The 24,433-nt window shown below is 43.0% G+C and overlaps 1 protein-coding gene across 1 annotated transcript; it reads right to left on the bottom strand.

The window, feature by feature from the left end:
- Nucleotides 1-1,354: 1,354 nt before the first annotated feature.
- LOC120937945 (formin-like protein 20) lies at nt 1,355-22,671 on the bottom strand. Its single transcript, XM_040351511.1, has 6 exons — nt 22,472-22,671; nt 7,674-7,734; nt 6,018-6,137; nt 3,155-3,328; nt 2,950-3,069; nt 1,355-2,660 (listed from the first exon to the last, which is right to left on the bottom strand). Exons 2-6 carry the CDS (start codon nt 7,718-7,720, stop codon nt 2,570-2,572), a joined length of 552 nt encoding a protein of 183 aa, XP_040207445.1. The 5' UTR covers nt 7,721-7,734; nt 22,472-22,671; the 3' UTR covers nt 1,355-2,569.
- Nucleotides 22,672-24,433: the final 1,762 nt, after the last annotated feature.

The raw sequence follows: 24,433 nt of genomic DNA, 5'->3' as shown, positions 1-24,433 counted from the left end.
GCTGGCAGCCCTGCGGGCCGGGTAAAGCCGCAAATCGGCCTGGTTTACACAAAAATCAGCCAATGCCGATTTCTTCAAAACGGCCAAATATCGGCCGATACTTCTGCTATATATTTATTTGCAGAATCCATCAGACCAGGGGTGTATTTAGGTTTTGTGCTGCCCTAGGCCTGACTTAACTCGTGCACCCCCTAATTTAAATATGACCCACCCCTTCCTGTCAAGGCCACACCCCTTGCATTTTAAGACCGACCCTGAAATTTTCAAGTGGGGACATTAGTTCTGATTGCCTGGGGGGGGGCAGGCAATGGATTCCCTTAATTTGCATAAATTCCTCTCACTTCATGTTTGGCTTTGGGATAGGGACTCCCCCAAATGAATGTAGAATGCACTTCAGAGAAAAAAACAGAAGAGTTCCAATGTAAGTGACATTTGAAAAAATAAGTATTTATAGGCCCTGTCACAACATTTTTCCAACAGAATACACAGAGGCTCTGTCGATCCCTTTAATGCCAAGTTCAAATTGTGTGTGTGTTTTTTTTTTATATATAAAAATATATTAGTGTGCATTATCCCCCCCCCCCCCCTAAGGATCCTGCAGAGCATTTCATCCAAAATCAGCAGATCATAGTTGCAACATCTGCCAAACTCAAGTTACCTGAGAAGCTGTCAGATGCAATGGTTGAAGGTACTTTTCTATTCATTCACAGGAAACTGAATGAATGATGTGGCTGTGTTGGTGGAGCCCCACTGTTTTCAAATTGTGACAGTGGGTATGGGTAGAGATTTGATGAAGCCACGGGGACTGGAGCACAGTAACATGTTACACCTTATATAGCATTTTTATGTCAAGAAATTACCACTTTTATAAAATACCCATGTGTCCCACACAGAACAATGAAATCTGCCTTGCTAGCCTATTGCGCTGCCTGTTACTTTACGAACACTCTTGTACCTTAGTCATATCACAGGATGCAAGTGAATACCCAGGCTGCATTCTCATGGCAGTGTAAATCTGACCAGAATACATCTGCATCCGTTTTGTGTAGACTGCAGGGCCACTTTATATGGGGCCCGAACTGTGAAGCCAGTTTCCATACAAATCAGCAGTTATGCTACAGATTAGTTTCTTTACAAATAAGCTTGTAAAATACAAATTTACATATCTCTAGACCTGTATTGATGATAATAACATGACCATTCTTAAAATTTTCTGTCAGCGGTGTATTGGTAGAAGCTTGCAACACAAAAATCTCAGACACACATCAGTAAAATGCTATTAAAAAAAAAAAATGATATATAAACTTGCTAGTTGAAGAAAAAAAAAATAAAAACTAAAAACACGGAGTCCAAACAGTTTTACATTTGTATTGGTGTAAAAAGAAAAAAAAATATATGAAAAAAGGTATTAAAACATGAAATAAATACTGTTTTCGGCAGGAGCATACATTAGTGTTACAATGTAAACATTGATTGTTAACTGCAGGACTAAAGAAATTTTCTTTTAAGAAATATCAAGTCTTTTATTCATGTGAACGGCTTATATCTGCTTCTCTCAAATTTTATTATTCTGATCGCAGTCTATGATCTGTTTATCGGCTTTGGAAATATAAGAACAAAGCCAAACTAAACGGCCTTCACCTGCGGTTCAGCCCTCGGCATTACGTATAAAGTGGGGCTCCCTTCAGAACAATGTACAGTTTACAATTTAACAGTACTGCTAAAATAAATTACATTTAAAAAAAAACAACTTAACACGTTTTATCTTGCTTTTTTGCTCACATTATAAAAAAAAACTACTAGAGGCAGTTTTACAAGCATACAAATAACTCTGTGTGAACGATTTTAACTTTAGCAACAAATGTTCACTCTTCCCAATAGTTGGAAGTAATGCAAATAAATAAAACATGACAGAGCCACTGTAGTATTATTACAGGTTACAGTTACACTACCCTATACAGTCAACCAGGTCAAGCTTTGTATACATTAAATTAGGAAGAGTTCTTTTGTTCTACTCCTAAAAATTGCTCACAACATTCCAGATAGTTTTCACATAGCTTAGCGTTAACATTTATCATTACATTTAAAAAAAAAACTTATATATGACAAGTGTAGGTTTTGGAGTGCTTAGTTCACAAATAAAAACAATGAAAGCAACCATTAAAAAAAGTTGCAGAGAAGTCCAATATTTAATTAAAATTACATTAAAAAGCTTGACCCATCCTGTGAAGTCCGATATTTAATTATAATTACATTAAAAGCTTGACCCATCTTGTGAGTTCTTTTCCCGTTGTGCAGTCAACGTCCACACTTTTAATTATGAAATACGTTTGGTGAATTGTCCAAAAGAGAAAAAACTTATATAATGCCGTTTGGCCTTTTTTTTTTTTTTTTTTGTATGCCGTTTTAACATATGAGGGCTGTTGTAAAAAAACAAATGTTCCTTTCCGAAACTCAACTAAAAATGCTCATTTGGCAATAAAAAAAAGACAAAAGCAAAAAAAAAAAAAAAACTGTCTCGCTCTCCGATCAGTTAAAATCTGTAATTCATTCTACAAAGTGTGTCTCTTTAAAAGCGTCTGCCACCTGGCGGAACGGGCCATCGCTGGCCCCGGCCAGGTGGCGGAGGATGTGCTGCAGCACCGCGTCCATTGGGAAAGCTGTGTGGGAGGATACAAAAATCACAAGTGTTTGCTATATAGGAAACTGGATTAAATAGGAATAGAGATAGAAATAAAAACAAACTGAAATGTGTACTATGTATTATATAGATATATATTTTATCAAAAATGGCATGCAAGGTTAATATGGCATCTATACAGTTATCTAAATCTGTGCCTATAAATATAAAACTAAATATAGCATCATATAAAAAAGGTAATAGTAAAGGAAATATAATTTAAGTATGGGAAGGGGGGTGTGGGGGGGGGGGGCATAGTGTGTTCTTACCCTCTGGGTGGGCCGAAGTTTCCTCTCGGAGGTGGTGGCAACATACCCCGGCCACGTGGAGGTGGTGGCATCCCTCTAAATCCCATAAGTCCTGGTGGGGGAGGTGGATGATGGCCGCGCCTATACAAACACAAAAGAAAAAAGTTGCTAAAATGCATAAGAAACCATTAGCAACCATGAAAACAAGGAAGTGAACTCGGAGAACCTCATTGGATGGAAATGCGGAGGAGGAAGTGGAGGTGGAGGTGGTGGTGATGGTGGAAAGGGGTCTCCCATGTCCCTTGGAGGAAGTGGTGGTGGCATAAATCCTGGAGGTCGTCCTCTGATTCCGCCACGTCCTCTGGGGTCCATATATGGATGCATCCGTCCCATGCCACGTCTGCAAATAGACATAAATACGTCATAGTGGTCAACGTACAATTTAATGTAATGATCCTAATTTTTATCTCCAGTGCTGGTAAAGGTTTATTATATGCAATTACTACACAAGCTGTTGCCCATTTTAGTCTGGTCTAAAATGCTCATTTGAAAGTCTGTAAAACTTAAAGGATCACATTTCATAACATGTTACACTCTACACTTCTTTCATCGCTAGCTGCCACAATAAAAAAAAAAGGGGGCCGCTCCACTCATTCAGTGTTCTGGGAATGCAAAACTACAAGTCCTGACAGCCTTAGCGGCTGTCTGCTTGTAGTTCTCAATGATATACCACGGCGCTGTGAGCGCTGTGGTAGTTCATCGATTCTTCCTGTCAGCGTGTATGTGCTTGCTTGTATGAGGTTACAAGCAAGCCCATACACTGAGGTGATTGCATGGCATCAGTGATCTGCTGATTGTAGAAGCCTGTAAAGCATTACACCTGCAACAACAACAAAAATAAAATAATAAATGTGCATTTATTGTTTTTTATCAAAAGGTAAAACTTCTCCTTTAAATGTCACATTGCAGGCATCTTATTGTATGGCATATGGCAGGGATTTGCAATTAGCAGACCTCCAGCTGTTTGCAAAACTACAAGTCCCATGAGGCATAGCAAGACTGACAACCACAAACACGACACCCAGAGGTAGAGGCATGATAGGACTTGTAGTTTTGCAACAGCTGGAGGTCCGCTAATTGCATATCCCTGGGATTTTGGCATTCCTGGCAATCTCTTTAGGTTAACAGCAATGGGGAAAATTAAAAAAAAAAAAATCTGAAAGCACATCATTTAGTGACAATTAGCGACCAAGCTGCAAATGAGAGCAAAGATATTGATAACAAACCTAAGGGCCCTTTTATACAGGCTTTTCAATCAGGTCCGCTTGTCAGTTTTTCAGATGGACCTGATCAGACACTTCATTCGCCTCTATGGAGCGGCGGATGTCAGTGGTGACATGTCCGCTGACATCCACTGTGAGCCGATCCGTAAAATCCAGACAGATGGTGACCCTATTTTCCAACCATCCAGCGGGTCGGATGGGATTGGATGAAAACGGACAGGGGGTCCGTTTTCATCCGATCTCCCCATAGAGGGGAGAGGGGCTCTGACAGGTCCATCTCTGCACAGTGAGCAGAGAGGGACCTGTCATCCGCCTGCTCAGCGGATCAACCCCCGCTGAGCAAACAGGATTCCACGGGCAGACCGCCGTGTGAAAGGACCCTAAGCCCTGGTTCACATTGCAGCGATTTGACATGTCAAATCGCATTCCAAACCGGAGGCGATTGCCAGCAATGGCACGGTGTGATACCGCATTTGCGGCGCCGCACGGATTCCCAAAAGTAGTTTCTGTACTACTTTTGACGACTTCAGGGTGCGATTTCAATAGACATCTGTGCAGAAACCCGCACAGATGTCTCTGAAATCGCCCCCGAAGTCGGGACTGACATGTGGGAATGAAACCTGTGCGAGTTAAACTCGCACAATTTCATTCCCGATGTCAGTGTGAACCTAGGCTAAGACCCTTTTCACAGATACAGACCGTTTGTCTGTTTTTTTTATCAATCTGTTGACAGATGAAAACAGACATCGATGCATCTCTATGGAAAAATGGATGATCATCCATTTACATCTGCATCTCTCAACATCCATTTTTGGAAATTGATCAAAGCTCTATTTTTGTTCCGTTAAAAAAACGGAATGGACTAAAAAAAACAAAAAAAGGGGACGTACGTAAAACGGACAAATGGTCAGTTTTTTATGTTGAGAAACGTTATTCATTTTTTCTTTGGGCCCTTTCACACAGGCTTTTCCATCAGCTCCATCTGTCAGTTTTTCAGGCGGACCTAATCGGATGCTCCATGTACCTCTGTGGAGCGGCGGATGTCAGCGGTGACAAGTCCGCTAACATCCGCCGATATCCGATCCTGTCAGTGAAATCCAGATGGATGGAAATCCTATTTTGCATATGTCTGGAGGATCGGATCAGATCAGATGAAAAACGGATAGGCGGTCCGTTTTCATCCAATCTCCATAGACAGTGGGGCTCTGACAGACTCATCTCTGCATAGTGAGCGGAGACGGACCGGTCATCTACCTGCTCAGCAGAGCAATCCCTGCTAAACAAAGCAGAGTCCATACACGGACAAGCCCCTGTGAAAGGGGCCTTTGTAAAAAAAATACATGACTGAACTGATGAAATGAACAGTCAACACGTGTGAAAGGAGCCTGTGTTTCTTTGCTCCAGTCTTCCCAACAGGTCATGTTTTCAGGTTTTCTTTCAGCATCCACAGGAGACAATCAGTATCAAGCTGCATATGGATCAAAAATTCAGCCGGTTCAGCATTTTAACAAATCGATTTCAACCGAACGGGAATGTTGGAAAACGTATCAATCAGCACATGCAGCCAATTGGCTGCAGCTGCTAATCACTGAATTTTGACAGATGTCCTGCTGTCAGAATACAATGGCACAGTGGGGAGGATTCCTCCATCCACCTCGCATGTGTAAATGGGGGAGTTAGATTTTATTTGAACCGGAAAAAAAAAGTAAGCCATTTATGGCCAGCCTTCATTACAGAGGGCCAGCTCTACAAAAAAAAAAAAAAAAGGAATAAGGGGTAGGAGACAGTTACTTTAGCTAAGATTACCTCATTGGTATAATTCCATTCATTGGTTTATCTTGCATCTTCCCTCGGCCAAAGGGCATCTGTCCTTTCATCCCACGATTCCCTCTTCCAAAATTGCCTCTGCCACGATGTCCTCGCCCCCTTATAAAAAGGATTTCAAAGAACAAGTTAATTATCTGTATCAATAATAAAGCTGCTTCCTCTACACATTTCCCTAATTTGTCTATTTAACCACTTGCTTACTGGGCACTTAAACAACCCCCCCCCCCCCCCCCCCCCCCTGCCCAGACCAATTTTCAGGTTTCAGTGCTGATGCACTTTGAATGACAATTGCGCACTGTACAACACTGTACCCAAATTACATTTTTATCATTTTTTCCCCACAAATAGAGCTTTCTTTTGGTGGTATTTGATCACCTCTGCAGTTTTTTATTTTTTGCTAAAATAAATAAAAAGACCCAATTTAAAAAATAAAAAATAATTTGTTTTAATAAAATTTTGCAAACACGTCATTTTTCTCCTTCATTGATGTACGCTGATGAGGCTGCACTGATGGGCTGCATTTATGGGCACCGATAAGGCAGCACTGAGAAGTGGCACTGCTAGGTGGCACTGATGAGGCACCACTGGTGGGCATTGATAGGTGGCCCTGGTGGGCATTATGGGCACTGGCAGGTGGCACGGATTGCACAGATGAGGCAGAAATGCCTCTTCCTCTTCGGGAACAATATCCCTTGCACTTAAGCTGGTGATCAGCTTTTTTTTTCTCCTCACGCTGTCAGCTTGAGGAGAAGAAAAAAAACGATTACCGAGCTCTTGTTTACATCACATGATCAGCTGTCATTGGCTGACAGCTGATCACGTGGCAAGGGGCCAGTGGTGATCTGTAATCACCCGAGTCTCAGTGACTCGGGTGATCGCAGGGGCACGCGAAGGGGAGGACGTCTATTGACGGTCTCCCGGCAATTGGGGTCCGTGCTGTGGGCGTAATCTGGTTCACACCAGTGCGGCTATCAGTGCGATTTCATGTGCAGCTTGACTTTGCAAATTGTGGGAAAAAAATGACAACTTCAAAAAACTCACCATGCCTCTTACTGAATACTTTGGAATGTCGAATTCCAAAAAAGGGGTCATTTGGGGGGTATTTGTACTTTCCTGGCTTGTCTCAAGAAATGATAGGCCATCAGTACATGAGGTGCAGTCAGTTTTCAATGATTGGTACCATAGATTGTAGACTCTAGAATTTTCACAAAGACCAAATAATATACTTGGATTTGGGTTATTTTTACCAAAGATATGTAGCAGTATACATTTTGGGCAAAATTTATGAAGAAAATATTACCAAAATGTTATAGCAGAAATGAAGAAAGTTTTTTTTTTTTATTATTATTATTATTATTATTATTATTATTATTATTAACAGAATTTTCAATCTTTTTTCATTTAAAGCGCAAAAAAAAAAAAAAAACAGCAGTGATTAAATACCACCAAAAGAAAGCTCTATGTGTGAAAAAAAATACAAAATATGGGTACAGTGCTGCATGACTGAGTAATTGTCATTCAAAATGTGAGAGCACTGAAATCTGAAAATTGGTCTGGTTAGGAAGGGGGTTTAGGTGCCCAGTGTGTAAGTGGTTAAAGGTGCAGGGTCTCATTAAGCAACAGTTTAAACAATACCTTGGTCTTCGGGGCTCTGTAGCATATTCATAATGGTCTCCTCGCATCTTTTGATCAGCTTCTAAGAATAAGAATAAATAAATAGATTAAACCCTTTGCCACTGACAACTGATTTTTTTACCTGTGAAGTTGCCTAAAGTGTAAAAGATAATAGTCATTCTTCCCTTCACAAACCCCTTGGGCTAAAAGCCAGAACAACCTCATATAAATATGCATTTCACTACTACTAGGGATTCCCTTCTAACCATGCCCTCACTTACAGCAGATCATAAACTGACTGTGGATGAGGAATAAAACGAGGAAGATCACAAGCTGATCATGACTGGAAGGGAGAAGGGACTAGAAGACTGGATAAAGAAGGTGGCGATAGTGGCCTGAGAAAGGGGGGGAAAGGGTGTGGGGCCTTCATGTTTCAGGATAGGCAAAGTGAAAACTGTGTGATGGAGAGAGACAAAGCAGGGACTAATCATGACAAGTTAATTGTAGCATGGGATGGCAGAGGGGGAACAGATAATCTGTGTGGTGTGGATTGAGGGTTAGCAAAGGAAAATTCTGTTATCTCCATTTGTGACACACAAAGTGGACAGGGAGGACATTTTAGGCTGGGTTCCCAGCATGGGGTCCGATGCGCGTCTGTTCACTGGTTCAGGCGCAATTCAGGTCTGAATTTGCACCTGAACTGGACCCAAGGGGACTCTTTTGAAATGCAGACCGTGGCCGGCCCAGACATGCGAGAACTGGCTCCATTAAAGTGAATGGGACTGTCGGTGAGTCAACAGGAGGAGGAGGAGCCGCTGCAGGACAGAGATGACAGTTGCTCTTTAAAAACTAGGATTTAAATCGAGTTGATTTAAATTAGGGATGTCCAGATACTAGTATTGGTACTGAGCATTTCCCGAGTACTTGTACTCATGGGAAATGCTATGATGCTTCACCCGATACCTGGGCAGTCAGGTATCGGGTGGTGGAGGGAGTTACAAGTCTTCCCCGTGCTGTCTTCTCCCCCCTCCGTGCCACTCTCCCCCGTGCCATCTTCTCCCCCCTCCGTGCCACTCTCCCCCCATGCCGCTCCCCCCCCCCCCCCCGTGCAATTCATTCACAGCGGGACTAGTACATTGATGTTAATCATTCCATCACAGGACTCTCATTGTGGACTTGTTTTATAATAATTTTTTATATACATGAACATGATATTCAAATTTTTATATTTGCATGTGCCAATACCTCTGTTCTTTTTCATTTTAGACTATAAAGTGTGTTAATAATTTTACCCATTGTGCGCTGCTTCATTGTTGTTTTTTTCACAATCTGAGAGGCAGCTTCTATGTCTTCCAGTTTCTCAGACTCCTATTAGCCTCCCCCAGCTGTGAAAACAAAGCTTGCAATCTGTCTATGCTACACAGAAGGATTGAAGCTCACATGTGTCATGAGCAGCTGGTCAGGGTGGAGACTAACATGTGCTGTGAGCAGCTGGTTGGAGATCATCATCGAGATCCAGGCTAAAGCCGGCCATACATGGGCCGAATTCGGAACTTTTGAAAATTGCAATTATGAATCTTCTTTTGAATTTCGCACTATAAGGGTACTTTGCACACTGTAGCCACTTCGCGTTAGCAGTAAAGCGCCACTAGTTTTAGCTGCGTTTTTTGGACGCTTTCAACCTCCGCTAGCGGCTGAAGAAAGGGTTAAAAGCGTCCATGTTGCAGCGCTGCCCATTCATTTCAATGAGCAGGGCGTTTTGGGAGCATGTATACAGTAGGGTTGTCCCGATACCACTTTTTTAAGACCGAGTGCAAGTACCGATACTTTTTTTCAAGTACTCGCCGATACCGAATACCGATACTTTTTTTTAATCTCATGTGACAGCAGCACATGTGTCAGTAGATTTTTTTTTTTTTTTTTTAATCTTTAACAATTTGTTTTACATTTTTTACAATATTTTTTTTTACAATTTTTATTTTATTTTATTTATTCCTTTTCTTTAAAGGGGGGGGGGGGTGGACCGTGTCAGTGTGTTTTTTATTTTATTTTTTTATTTTCTACAATCATTTTTTTTTATTCCCTTTTTTTTTATTATTCTTTATTTATTTTTTTCAGCCCTCTGACATCTCCCCTTTGAGACAGAGAAAGGGACTAGGGACACATGTTCCCCTGTCCCTTTCTCAGCAGCATCAGCTGCGCTGAAAATGAATGAAGTGAAGACAGCGTCTTCTCTCTTCATTCATAAACTGAAACATTGTAATCACAGTTTACGATGTTTCAGTTATGTGAATGGACCGAGTCAGTGATCACTGACTCTGTCCATTCGGAGCAGTAAGGAGCTGGATTTACCGGCTCCTACCCCGCTCTCCATCCTGACAGTTCCAGGAGGTGGAGGAGGAGCACGGAAGGGGAGAGAAACACGGCGGGAATACACTATATAGCGGTGATTGGTGCCTGTAACTTCCCCATGCACTGATCACCCCTGACAGTACAAGTATCGGGTGAAGCATCGGGAGCATTTGCCCGAGTACAAGTACTCGGGCAAATGCTTGGAATCAGTCCCGATACCGATACTAGTATCGGGACAACCCTAGTATACAGCGCTCCCAAACCGCCCCAAAGATGCTGCTTGCAGAACTTTTCAGAACGTCCCGCAAGCGCACCGCTCCAGTGTGAAAGCACTTGGTCTTTCTCACTGGGGAGACATGAGCGGTGCTCATCAGGTGCTATTTTTAGTGCTAAAAGGCCAGAAAAGCGCTTTTAGTGTAAAAGAGGTTTTAGTGGGGCAGCAGCAACAGCAGATTTTGGTGCGGCCATCAAATGAGTGATCGGGCATGTTGGAATTTTTTTGAAAAACTAACAAACTTCTAATCAATGATTTGAGAATCATGCTAGGAATATAAATCGAAAAAGAGCTGTGACCTAAAAAGAAGATTCCCCACAAAATGTATTTTCTGTAGCAACACGAGGTGAAATTGAAGGCTTGGTTGGTCGAATTTCGAAATCAATGGTGTCACCATCTGATAACAAAAATCTGAAATCTTGCTTGTTTTGTTATCGACAAATCGCCTGCATAAGCACCAACAGGCAACAGAGGTATAAGCCTCATATGGGAGAAGCATCATACAGTCACAATAATGTTTTAATACCAATGAGATGAGATAAAGTTTACTGACGATTTCTGTGTTGTGGTCCATCATTTGTACCAATATGGCACTTCACTTTTGGACATCATTTTACATGACCATACAGTGAGCCATCAGGGATAGATGATATATGATATATGATAGTGATAGATGAGCAGTGACTGGAGGCATAGGCCCACATTATAGTAGTGCAGGGATATTCAATTAGCGGACCTCCAGCTGTTGCAGAACTACAAGTCCCATGAGGCATAGCAAGACTCTGACAGCCACAAGCATGACACCTAGAGGCAGAGGCATGATGGGATTTGTAGTTTTGCAACATCTGGAGGTCTGCTAATTGCATATTCCTGTAGTAGAGGAATGCCATCACTGAAAACTGTCCGGGCCCTTTGTGAAGTTCAACTGTTAGATCTCGTCATAGGAGGTCCTTGAGCTTAGCAGAATCTTCAATACACATGACAGTGCAGACACCCGGGCCCAATTATTCATAAAAAAAAAAAAAATACAGAGGAAAAGAAGCATAAAACGATTGGAGTGGAGCTGCTTAGCAATAATATTCCAGCTACTGTAGTAAAGTCAGAAAATAAAAGCTAGCATCTGACAGGCTGTCATGAGCAATGCTCACTCACAATTCTTCTCCACATGTTAAAATATGGATCTCACAAACCGCACTGACACATTTCTTGGGACGGGCTTCTTTTAACAAGATCTCATTGACCAATCCCAAGTGGAGAAACTGGCTACTTCATATATCTGTAGATACCCCTGACCTGTGATTACACCTGCAGTTGGAACAATTGCTTGTAATGGATTTTTCTGGACAATCTCCAATAAGCCAAGAGTAGGCCAGCACCAGGGCTCGACAAAATCCGGGCGCCAGGTCGCAATTGCGACAAGAAATTGTGACCTGGTGCCCGCCGGTAATTGAGGCCGCGGCCTCAGTTACCAGCTGTCGTGGGCCCGCCGATTGCGGCGATCGGGCGGCGGGGACACACGGAGACACAGTGTGCCCCCACCTCCCCCGCCGCGGCTTTGCGAAGTGCCAAGCTTCCTTCTGTGACCTTGCGCCATCTGGTGGTGGCCGTTGGCATTGCAAGTAAAACAGCAGTTCGAATATGTCATTTTTCACTGCCATCTCCTTCCCTCTAATTAGAACCCCCAAACATTATATATATTTTTTTATTCTAACACCCTAGAGAATAAAGTGGCGATCGTTGAAATACCTTCTGTCACACCGTATTTGCGCAGCGGTCTTACAAGCGCACTTTTTTGGGGGGAAAATACACTTTTTTTAATAAAAAATTAAAAACAGTAAAGTTAGCCCAATTTTTTTTATATTGTGAAAGATAATGTTACGCCGAGTAAATTGATACCCAACATGTCACGCTTCAAAATTGTTTCCGCTCGTGGAATGCCGACAAACTTTTACCCTTTAAAATTTCCATAGGCGACGTTTAAAAAATTCTACAGGTTGCATGTTTTGAGTTACAGAGAAGGTCTAGGCCTAGAATTATTGCTCTCGCTCTACCAATTGCAGCAATACCTCACATTTTGAATACCGTTTACATATGCGGGCGCTACTCAGGTATGTGTTCGCTTCTGCGCACAAGCTCGTCGGGACAGGGCGCATTTTCTGGCTCCTAACTTTTTTAGGTGGCTCCTAGATTCCAAGCAAATTTGTCAAACCCTGTCCAGCACCATTGGTGTTGGAACATAAAACATGCATGTTCAGGGCACCTGGCCACATACATGCACCATGGCATCGCATTTCGCTTTGCAGCTTGTCTACCTGCATCCAAGCAAACAGGGACACATGGTGTGACCTGGCCACCTGTGCCCTAGGAGCCAAAGATGCTGTGTGACCCATCCACCTTCAACCTAGTAACTAAAAGTATATATAATATTGCGCAGACAAAAGTTGATCTAGGCTGCCAGCATAACAAAAGGATGGTTTGTGAAGAATATGTGAATAAATGTAGCGCCTAATAAATGAAAAAAAGAAAACCTTAATAAAGGATCTTTAAAAAAGAAAGAAAGAAGGAATCCAATGGTGGATGTTCTTTCATCCACTCAGAGAATATGTAAAGTGCACAACCATATGAGGTGAGTCTTTAAACCCTGTATATAGTGGTGAGTAGATGATTGAGCTGAGTGTTTAATGTGAGCACCAGGTTATAATATTTAATCCAGTGGTCCGGGACTGGAAGCCTTCCCTGACCAAAAGGGGGGGGGGCAATAGTATAAATGTCCCAAAAAAATCCGCCCTAGTGGTGACAATCAAGTGATAAGTGAATGCATCAGCTGTTAGCCGACAAGACTAAAGGTGAATAAAGGAAAAAGAAAAACTCTTATCCACGAGGGTGATAATGTAATAACATATACAGTCCTAAGCTTACATGACACTCGTGCAACTTATTTGAAAGTTCAGAATATGGCAATTCTTTACCCAAAAAATTATATATACATTGATCTGGGTTCAAACAATTATAATGAACAGAGTCTTTGTAAAAACAAGTCCAGTGTAGACAAAACAAAAGTGTCTGTATGGCTAACATACACACAGCAAAGGTCCTTGTGAGTGATATATGGTGAATATATATAAAAATCCTTCCAATGTGAGATAGAGCAGATATCTTCAACCCGGCAACTTATCAAGAGATATTTCGATAAATAGAATAGGTGGGTACTCTTACCAGAGCAGTTGGACCCTCTACTCACCATACGGTGGGAGGGTCGTCAAGGCTTGTACAGACCGATTGTCTGAATCCAGAAAGAGGTCACTTCTATATTCAAGGATGACTTGGTTGTTCAAAGATATCGTGCCAGACTTCTCACTGTCAGCAATGGCTCAAAACACATGCGGAAGAAAAGAATATAGAGGTGCTCCTCATGGTGTAAAACTATTATATTTAATAGTATAAAAAAAAATTCCAATTTTCAAATAAAATCATAAAAGAGGCTGACACAGCCACACGTGATGAAAAAACAGCACACCAGAAAAATTGCTGACAGTGAGAAGTCTGGCACGATATCTTTGAACAACCAAGTCATCCTTGAATATAGAAGTGACCTCTTTCTGGATTCAGACAATCGGTCTGTACAAGCCTTGACGACTCTCCCACCGTATGGTGAGTAGAGGGTCCAACTGCTCTGGTAAGAGTACCCACCTATTCTATTTATCGAAATATCTCTTGATAAGTTGCCGGGTTGAAGATATCTGCTCTATCTCACATTGGAAGGATTTTTATATATATTCACCATATATCACTCACAAGGACCTTTGCTGTGTGTATGTTAGCCATACAGACACTTTTGTTTTGTCTACACTGGACTTGTTTTTACAAAGACTCTGTTCATTATAATTGTTTGAACCCAGATCAATGTATATATAATTTTTTGGGTAAAGAATTGCCATATTCTGAACTTTCAAATAAGTTGCACGAGTGTCATGTAAGCTTAGGACTGTATATGTTATTACATTATCACCCTCGTGGATAAGAGTTTTTCTTTTTCCTTTATTCACCTTTAGTCTTGTCGGCTAACAGCTGATGCATTCACTTATCACTTGATTGTCACCACTAGGGCGGATTTTTTTGGGACATTTATACTATTGCCCCCCCCCCCTTTTGGTCAGGGAAGGCTTCCAGTCCCGGACCACTGGATTAAATATTATAACCTGGTGCTCACATTAAACACTCAGCTCAATCATCTACTCACCACTATATACAGGGTTTAAAGACTCACCTCATATGGTTGTGCACTTTACATATTCTTTGAGTGGATGAAAGAACATCCACCATTGGATTCCTTCTTTCTTTCTTTTTTAAAGATCCTTTATTAAGGTTTTATTTTTTTCATTTATTAGGCGCTACATTTATTCACATAGTAACTAAAGACATTGTGCGACCTGGCCACAAGGCGCGATGCGACCCAGCTGCCCGCATCCTAGAAATCAAAGACACTGTGCCACGCAGCCACCCTCAACTTTGCAACCAAAGACTCTGTGCAACCCAGCAACCACAAAAGCTGTGTAGCCTGCATCCTAGCAGCTGTTGACACTGGTGACCAGGTGGCAGATCCAGCTGAGCCTATCCTGCTTGGAAAAAACAGAGAGTGGGGGGTTAAAACAGGAGGACTGACACCCTCCTCCCACTGCATACCTAGTGGCAGTGCCTATCTCAGGAAAGCAACTATTGACTGACAGGTGCTGTCATTCACTGCCAAGCCTTACTAAATGGGGGAGGGGGTTGTAGGGCACAGGGAATGGCGAGCACGCTGTCAACCAAGAATCTTGGGAAAACCCCCACGTAGGAAAACAGGAAAGTGCTACTAGCACTGTCACCTGAGAGGACCAAAGCAACAAACATGTTAATGAGATAGGAAGAAGTTCTGGAAAGCTGCACTCACTCCAAAAATTGCCGTTTATTTAAAAAACGGGATCAAAAATACATGCCACAGCTGAACAAACAGAAGATCTGACGCGTTTCACACTACGAAACAGTGCTTAATCATAGCCAAGGCAAGACTTCTTCAAAGATCACCTTCTTAGAACAAGCTATTGTAAGAAATAGTTCAGCAGCTGCAAGTTACTGGAATGAGTGTGTGAAGGCCATTGGAGAAGGTGGCATAATCCGGAGCTTGGCCGTCTGTACAGAAGAAATGCAGATAGTTGTTACATAAAGCAATTAACAGTTATCTTATAGGAAATACCATCTGGTGTGAATGCCAAATGTGTAGTCAGAAATAAAGAAGTGATAAACACAAATGTGTTTTCAGAGAGCATGTAAGCACAACCCAATACTAACACTCATCTGAAATGAGCAAACATATTTTAGCTCCCTACAAACAATGTAAGTTTCCAGCAACTGATTAGGCAAATATCTGTGTGCTGTGTGGAGAATGGTAAGAAGAGCCGGCAAGACTGGAATCCTTGACGTGTCGTCTATTGGTACATCAGAGAGACAGTGCTGTGTGGATACATTTAGGTCCCTTTCACACAGGGCTGTGGAGTCGGAGTCGAGGAGTCGGAGGAAATTTTGGGTACCTGGAGTCGGAGTCGGCAAACAATGCACCGACTCCGACTAAATTTAGATTGGAATAAAAAAATAAAAAAAAGCAAGTTTAAATGTCCCAATTCACAAAAAGTTATAATTAATGACTTCTCTACTGTAAGAATAAAGACCAATGCATGCAGTGCCTCACGTAACCGCAAAACGAACACGTTAAGTGACCGTGAAGAAGCATGCTTTTCATGTGCTTCACTATATGGCACGCAACGCACAATTAGGAGCTGCAATACTTATACTTTCCATAGTGTTGTGTTCTGCTTTTACAGGGAACGCATGTTAGAGAACCAGTAAGTGTCCAAATAAAAAAATTCCAACAGGAGTTTTATAAAGCACTAAAAGAAGTTGAAAAGTATGATCGCTCATCAAAACTTACTGTTGAAGAAGCCATCCTTGTTTATCCAGAGATCGTTAGTGATGTGGCCAGAATAGTTACTGCAATGCCACCCACCCAAGTCAGTGTCGAAAGATTATTTTCAGCCCTAAAAATAATAAAGTCTGACTTAAGAGCCTCTATGAAAGAGGATCTGGCAAAGGCAATTCTCTTCCTTAGAACTCTACATTGAATTGATTTGCATTTGCTAAGCCTATAACTACATTTCAAGATTAATATAAACCATTTCTAGGTTTTACAGATTTTGTTTTTGGTTCATTATAGATAAGCTTTGTTTTTGTTCTAAAACAACCAAATAATGTGGTTTGTATTTTTGAACTGGTAAAGATCCTGTTCCTGATGTTTATTTCTGCTGCTACTATCCAGCCACTTGATTGTTTTCATTGTGTTTGTCTTTTGCTTAAACTGTGCAATACAGTAGACTGTTGGCTTCCCAGCCAGTAGTCCTGTGGTAGGTTGCGTTTCTTTCCCTCAAGGAATGTATAAAATACATTCGCATATTAATACAGAGGAGTCGGAGTCGGAAGTACATAAAACTGAGGAGTCGGAGTCGGAACACTTATCTACCGACTCCACAGCCCTGCTTTCACACTGGGGCGGGAGGTGCGGTGGCGGTATAGCGGCGCTATTTTTAGCGGCGGTATACCAGTGGTGTCCCATTGTTTTCAATGGGAAGGAGCGGTAAACACACCGCTCCAAAGATGCTGCTAGCAGGACGTTTGGAGAGGTCCCGCCAGCGCATCGCCTCAGTGTGAAAGCACTCGTGCTTTTACACTGAAGACTGCAGGAGTTTTTCAGGCGGTATTTATGCGCCATTTTTAGCGCTAAAACGCTTGAAAAACTCCTCAGTGTGAAAGGGTTCTTACTTTCCACAGTTACACAAAGTGACAAGACCACACAGATATATTCCTAGACACAATAAGGCTTCATGTACTCGGGACGTTTTTACAACCTCTCCTGAAAGATTTATTTTGACAGATAGTAACTCACATTTAAAATGTCAGTTTGCCGCATTTACATGCAACGCTTAGCAGCGTTTTGCCGCGTTTGCATTTAGACGCGTTTTCAAAATAGCCAAAAATGAAATGCCTGTAAACGTAATGTGGCTAAAACGTGAGTTACTGCGCTTAGCGATTGAAATGCCTCTAAACTCAACTTCTGAACTCATTTTTTGCATTCCAAAAAAAGCCTCTAAACTCGACTGCCTAGAAACTACTGTAAACGACCCTGTGTACATGTACTGAGAAGATAAGAGAGAGGAGAGTTCAGGGCAGGCTTCACTCACGGAGGGTGGGGCGCCGGGCTGACATCCCCCCTAATGTGTGGCATCCAGTGCAGAAAGCACCCTTGCCCCCCTCTTGGTACGCTGGCCGGGCTGTGTGGGCGGAAGTGCGGCAGGGCTGTGTGGGCGGAAGTGCGGCAGGGCTGTGTGGGCGGAAAGTGCGGTGATGGCGGTGTGTTGTCATATTCTGCTCCCTATCGGCGATCTCTCTGCTTGCCCGCCACCGCCGCACTGCATGCTTCGCGGCCCGCCAGTAAACAGGCTGCTGCCCGGTAGTGGGCCACGTACCGGGGGTTGGAGACTTCTGCATTATAGTACTGAGGAGCTAGAGCTGCCTGGAGAGCCTTCAGAATCCTACACTTCCAGTAATGACGTAGGGGCCAGCGGATTAAACCATTAAGTGCAACAGGGGGAGTGGCATCTGACATTCCCAGAAGAGTCAGATTCTGAAGATTCTTTACAACACTGTGCTACTACTGGCCACTTGTATTTCTATTTCTGGACCTTTCTTCAAAATAAAACAAAGATCATGTTGCTAGAAAGAGAGGAGGATAAAGATCAAGAGAGTAGGTGTGGACCTCTGGGAACAGATGGTCTTCTAATTGTTTTTGTCCTGGCCCCTTCCTGCACATTTCTTCTGGTAAGTAAGGCAACCCATTAAAGTATAATATATTTTTTAGAATTTTATTTATATTTGAGTTTTGTATTGCAGACTTTTTGTGCTAGTAGCTTTTTTTCACTACATGCACAGCGTTGACTTTTTTTTTTTTTTTTTAACATAACCCATTATAGGGATGGGACCATGAAAAAGTGTGGCGGTGGAGTGGTAGCGAAAAGCTCTTACACCACCTGAAGTATCAGAGCTCTGTCAGACATGACCACAGGGTGCCAACCACTTCTAGTAACAATTATGGCAGAATGTTGGCCCTTTCCTTGATAGTCCTCATTCACACGGGCCTATGAAAATCAGCAGCATTTTTTCTGCTAGAATTTGGTAGAAAGAAATGCTTCTCACACAATATGAATGCAAGTTTTTACGTGGAAGGTGTTTGAGAATAAATCCATGCCGCTGTCCAGAGTATTAAAGTGGTTCTAAAGGAGAACAAAACCAGGTGCCCCCCCCCCCCCAAAAGTGTCAGTGGAAGGTAGGGGGAGGGAGGCAGACAAGTGGCGCATTCCCTTTTGGGTGGAGCTTGGCTTTCAGCCGATTCCTGATGAATTTCTTTCCGTCTATGGCTAGCTTTTGCAACATCTCTGGGATTTTTTCTGCCAAGCTTCATGAGGTATGTACAGTACATGGCCTACACCTATAGCAAGGGCATTGTTTGACTTTAGTTAGACCAGTGTAGTTTATATATTTACACACACCCCTTATCTGCATTGGCAGTTTTTGGTAAAGGTGAACAAACCCTAAGTGCCCATTCACACCTAGGCGTATATACGCCTGTAGCGCGACGCCACAGCAGCCCCTGATACGCTGCTGGAGGGGTGAGTTTACATTGTCGGCTATGGAGATGGTTCACATCTCCACGCCGAACGCCTGCCGCCTGAAAACAAGTCCCGGACCTTTTTTTCAGGCGGCTTTCGGCGTTCGGCCATAGCTGACAATGTTGTCACCCCTCCTGTGTATGTTACTGCGGCGTATTTTACCGCGTTTTGTTGCGGCAAATCGCAAGACAAAACGCCGCAATTTGTCGCGGCAAAATACGCCGCGGTAACATACGTCTAGGTGTGAATGCAGCCTTAAAGCTGAACCAAAATTAAGGGAGATATACTCACCTCTTCATTCCAGCGATAAGGCAGTTAACCTCCCTGGCGGTATGATTCTGTCTGGAATTACGTACCAAAAGCGGTACATTTATTTTGCAAGGAAATTGGCGTTTTATACTGTAGGCCTGTAATTTTTAGAAATAACTCACTTAAATCTGACCAAGCAAGAGTCTTGTAGGCATCCCGGGTATGATTTTTTTTTTTAAAACAAAATTATAAATTATAATATAATAAATAATTATAAATAATTATAACAAATAATAATATAATTATAATAAAAATTATTCAATAATGTAATCAACTCAAAATCACTGAAATTTGCAGTTGCAGAATTGTCGCTGTCATTATTTTATTTTTTTTATGACGAATTTCCCCGCAAATCGCTATCGCACATTTCTGCAAGTGATTATAATTTATTATCGCTGTTTTCTAGCTGATCTAAAACCATTTTTGACATAAAGGGACACTTTTGGACAATCTACAGTTTTTAGGCAGAAATGACATTTTTTATTATATAAAAGTACATGCAGGACACTGGGCAGATCACTAGGGACAAGGGGGGTGTGTATTTTTTACATACAGTACTGTAATCTATAAGATTACAGTATACTGTATGTAATGTGTTTGTTTACTTTCTTGAATTTGGCGCCGTTCTCCGTCCCCGTGCGTCGTAGCGTCGCAGGGAACGGAGATCGGCGTCACACGGGGACTGTGAATCGAGCGAGGAGGTCCCGCTCGCTCACACAGCGGGTGGCATCGCTGGATCCAGGGACAAGGTGAGTAAACCAAGCCTGTGGATCCAGCGAAAGGTAAGCCCGTCCAGCCCGAGCGTGACTCGGGTTTGCCGATCCTAACATGTAAAACCAACCCCGAGTCACGCTCGTGTTTACCGTCAGGGGGGTTAAAGGACAAGTTCACCGTTGGAATATGTTACACATTCCACCCTCCACCCGTATTTACCCACATTCCTCCTCAACCAACGCACCGGTCCGCCCTCCCTGTGACAGCAGGCAGGGCATTTTCTGTCCCCACACGAGGAAAGAATAGGAGAAGAGAGGGAAGAAGAGGAGGAGAGGGAAGAAGAGGAGGAGAGGGAAGAAGAGGAGGAGAGGGAAGAAGAGGAGGAGAGGGAAGAAGAGGAGGAGAGGGAAGAAGAGGAGGAGAGGGAAGAAGAGGAGGAGAGGGAAGAAGAGGAGGAGAGGGAAGAAGAGGAGAAGAGAAGAGGGAAAGGGAAGAAGAGAAGAGGAGAGGGAAGTAGAGAAGAAGAGGAGAGGGAAGAAGAAGAAGAGAAGAAGAAGAGGAGAGGGAAGAAGAAGAAGAAGAGAAGAAGAGGAGAGGGAAGAAGAAGAAGAGAAGAAGAGGAGAGGGAAGAAGAAGAGGAGAGGGAAGAAGAAGAAGAGAAGAAGAGGAGAGGGAAGAAGAAGAGGAGAGGGAAGAAGAAGAGAAGAAGAGGAGAGGGAAGAAGAAGAGGAGAGGGAAGAAGAAGAAGAGAGGGAAGAAGAAGAAGAGAGGGAAGAAGAAGAGGAGAGGGAAGAAGAAGAGGAGAGGGAAGAAGAAGAAGAGAGGGAAGAAGAAGAAGAGAGGGAAGAAGAAGAAGAAGAAGAGGAGAAGAAGAGGAGAGGGAAGAAGAAGAAGAAGAGAAGAAGAGGAGAGGGAAGAAGAAGATGAGAAGAAGAGGAGAGGGAAGAAGAAGAGAAGAAGAGGAGAGGGAAGAAGAAGAGAAGAAGAGGAGAGGGAAGAAGAAGAGAAGAAGAGGAGAGGGAAGAAGAAGAGAAGAAGAGGAGAGGGAAGAAGAAGAAGAAGAGAAGAAGAGGAGAGGGAAGAAGAAGAAGATGAGAAGAAGAGGAGAGGGAAGAAGAAGAAGATGAGAAGAAGAGGAGAGGGAAGAAGAAGATGAGAAGAAGAGGAGAGGGAAGAAGAAGATGAGAAGAAGAGGAGAGGGAAGAAGAAGATGAGAAGAAGAGGAGAGGGAAGAAGAAGAGAAGAAGAGGAGAGGGAAGAAGAAGAGAAGAAGAGGAGAGGGAAGAAGAAGAGGAGAGGGAAGAAGAAGAGAAGAAGAGAGGGAAGAAGAGAAGAGGGACAAAGGAAGAAGGGGAGAGGGACAAAGGAAGAAGAGGAAAGAAGAAGAAGAAGAAGAAGAAGAGAGGAAAGAAGAAGAGAAGAGAAGAGGAAAGAAGAAGAGAAGAGAAGAGGAAAGAAGAAGAGAAGAGGAAAGAAGAAGAGAAGAGGAAAGAAGAGAAAGAAGAGAAGAGAAGAGAAAGAAGAGGAAAGAAGAGAAAGAAGAGAAGAGCAGAGAAAGAAGAGAAGAGAAGAGAAAGAAGAGAAGAGAAGAGAAGAGAAAGAAGAGAAGAGGAAAGAAGAGAAAGAAGAGAAGAGGAAAGAAGAGAAAAGAAGAGAAGAGAAGAGAAAGAAGAGGAAAGAAGAGAAAGAAGAGAAAGAAGAGAAGAGGAAAGAAGAGAAAGAAGAGAAGAGGAAAGAAGAGAAAAGAAGAGAAAAGAAGAGAAAAGAGAGAAAAGAAGAGAAAAGAAGAGAAGAGGCATGAAGAGAGGAGAGGCAATGAAAGGAAGAGGGGGGAAGGAAGAGGGAGGAGAGGGAGAAGGAGAAAGGGGGAGGGAGGGGGAGAGGGAGAGAGAGGGAGGGGGGGAGAGGGAGAGAGGGGAATCCCCATGGGATTACATGGGCGGGGCAGTACCCTCCATTGAAAGCAATGACAGGCTGCCAGCTGTCCTTTCATTCATTCACTCACATACGATTGGTTCACAGAGCAATTACCTGCAAATGAATAGCCCTAAACACAGATTATTTGCACCCAAAGTCGGCCAATCACAGATACACGGTGTGCACAGTGGCGAATTCCTGGGGTCAACACACAGCCTTGGAGGGGACATTACTGGGGCAGCCAATCACAGGGCCCTTAGTACATGTACTGATGGATTTGTGAGTGATTGGTAGATTATGGGATGCTATGGAGGTCCCCAGGCCCAGTCACATCCATCTCCCTGGAAACCATTCCCCATCCTATGAGGAGCCTGAGGCGGCCCAACAATAGTACCCTGTCACGTGATCCGGAGCCAGGACCACACCAGCCGCCATTTCCATTCATAGATAGCGGCCTGACCTTGAAGGAGGACTGCCTGTCACCGGGACGGAACACTTACCCCTCAATGTACCGTCTACAAAACGAGCCCCGGCCGCCGCTCTCCGTTCTCTCAGTCCAATGAGTGAAAATGGCGGCCCTTTCTCGTCAGGAAGACCGCCCGGTGACGTCTTTCGAGATCTCTCCGCTCGTATTGGCTGAACTTAGTGGGGGAAACCTTCCGAAGCCCGATTGGCCGAAACGCTTGCAGCCCCCACCAGCAGGAGGTCAGAGAGCGTGTGTACGTACAGGGGGCGGGGCCGCAAGGCCAGCGGGGCGCCATGTTTGAGACATTCCGTACATCGATTAAAGGGACAGCAGCGCTTGTCTGATCAGAGGACCTGATGCGATCTGTCACATGACCTGCTGCTTTAAAGTGACCCTGTCACTGCAAAACTAAATCTGAAAGCTTGATTACGTGTAAAATAAAAAGTGCAAGACTTACCTTTCCCGCAACCAGAGTCATAGGCGCCCGGGGCAGAATCCCCCCCCCTTATATAAACATGATGGGCCAGATTCACATAGAGATACGACGGTGTATCTCCTGATACACCGCCGTATCTCAGAGTTGCGACGGTCGTATCTATGCGCCTGATTCATAGAATCAGTTACGCATAGATATGCCTAAGATCCGACAGGTGTAACTGTGTTACACCATCGGATCTTAACTGCAATTTTAAAATGGCCACTGGGGGCGTTCTCGCTGATTTACGCGGAGGATATGTAAATCAGCGAGATACGCCAATTCACGAACGTACGCGGGCCCGACGCAGTCACTTTACGTTGTTTACGTAAGGTTTTTCCTGGCGTATAGTTACCCCTGCTTCTATGAGGCGCAGCCAATGTTAAGTATGGCTGTCCTTCCCGTGTCGAAATTTGAATTTTTTACGCTGTTTGCGTAAGTCGATCGCGAATACGGATGGACGTAATTTACGTAAACGTCGAAACCAATGACGTCCTTGCGACGTCATTTGGAGCAATGCACGCTGGGAAAATTTCCGGATGGCGCATGCGCTATTCGATCGATGCTGGGACGCGCCTGATTTGAATAGTACATTCCCCCTAGCCGCGGAATTTGAATTCCGCCGGGGGATTTACGATACGCTGCCGCAAGTTTTGAGGTAAGTGTTTTGTGAATTACCCACTTGCCTCAAAAACTTGCGCCGGCGGATCTTAAATCAAGAAAGTCCACGTGAGTGAAAAGTTCATAAGGAGTGATAAATCCAAACATCCAATCTGTATATCGGCATAAGGTGCAAGTGCAAACAAAGTGACCACAGCAATCTCCTCCACCTTATAAGATGACCTCCCAGGCTCTCACCTTAAGAAATCGACCTTAACCACTTCCATACCAGGCACATATACCCCCCTCCTGACCAGGTGAAATTTCAGCTTCCGGCACTGCGTCGCTTTAACTGACAATTGCGCAGTCGTGCGACGTGGCTCCCAAACAAAATTGGCGTCCTTTTTTCACCACAAATAGAGCTTTCTTTTGGTGGTATTTGATCACCTCTGCGGTTTTTATTTTTTGCGCTATAAAACAAAAAAAGCAACAATTTTGAAAAAAAAATCAATATTTTTTACTTGTTGCTATAATAAATAGCCAAAAATTTTTTTTCCCAAATTTTTTTTCTCAGTTTAGGTGGATACGTATTCTTCTACATATTTTTGGTAAAAAAAAAAAAAAAAAAAAAAAAAAATCGCAATAAGCGCTTACAAAATATGGGACAGAATTATTATTTTTATTATTATTATTTTATTTTTTATTTTTAAAGTAATGGCGGTGATCTGCGATTTTTTTTATTGGGACTGCGACATTATGGCGGACACATCGGACACTTTTGACACATTTTTGGCGCCATTCACATTTATACAGCGATTAATGCGATAAATATAATACTAATTACTGTATAAATGTGACTGGCATTCAAGGGGTTAACACTAGGGGGTGAGGGAGGGGTTAATATGTATACCTGTATTGTGT

The sequence above is a fragment of the Rana temporaria genome, chromosome 4, assembly GCF_905171775.1.
Source record: "Rana temporaria chromosome 4, aRanTem1.1, whole genome shotgun sequence".
Classification (NCBI taxonomy): domain Eukaryota; kingdom Metazoa; phylum Chordata; class Amphibia; order Anura; family Ranidae; genus Rana; species Rana temporaria.
This window is presented reverse-complemented; position numbering and strand designations above follow the sequence as displayed.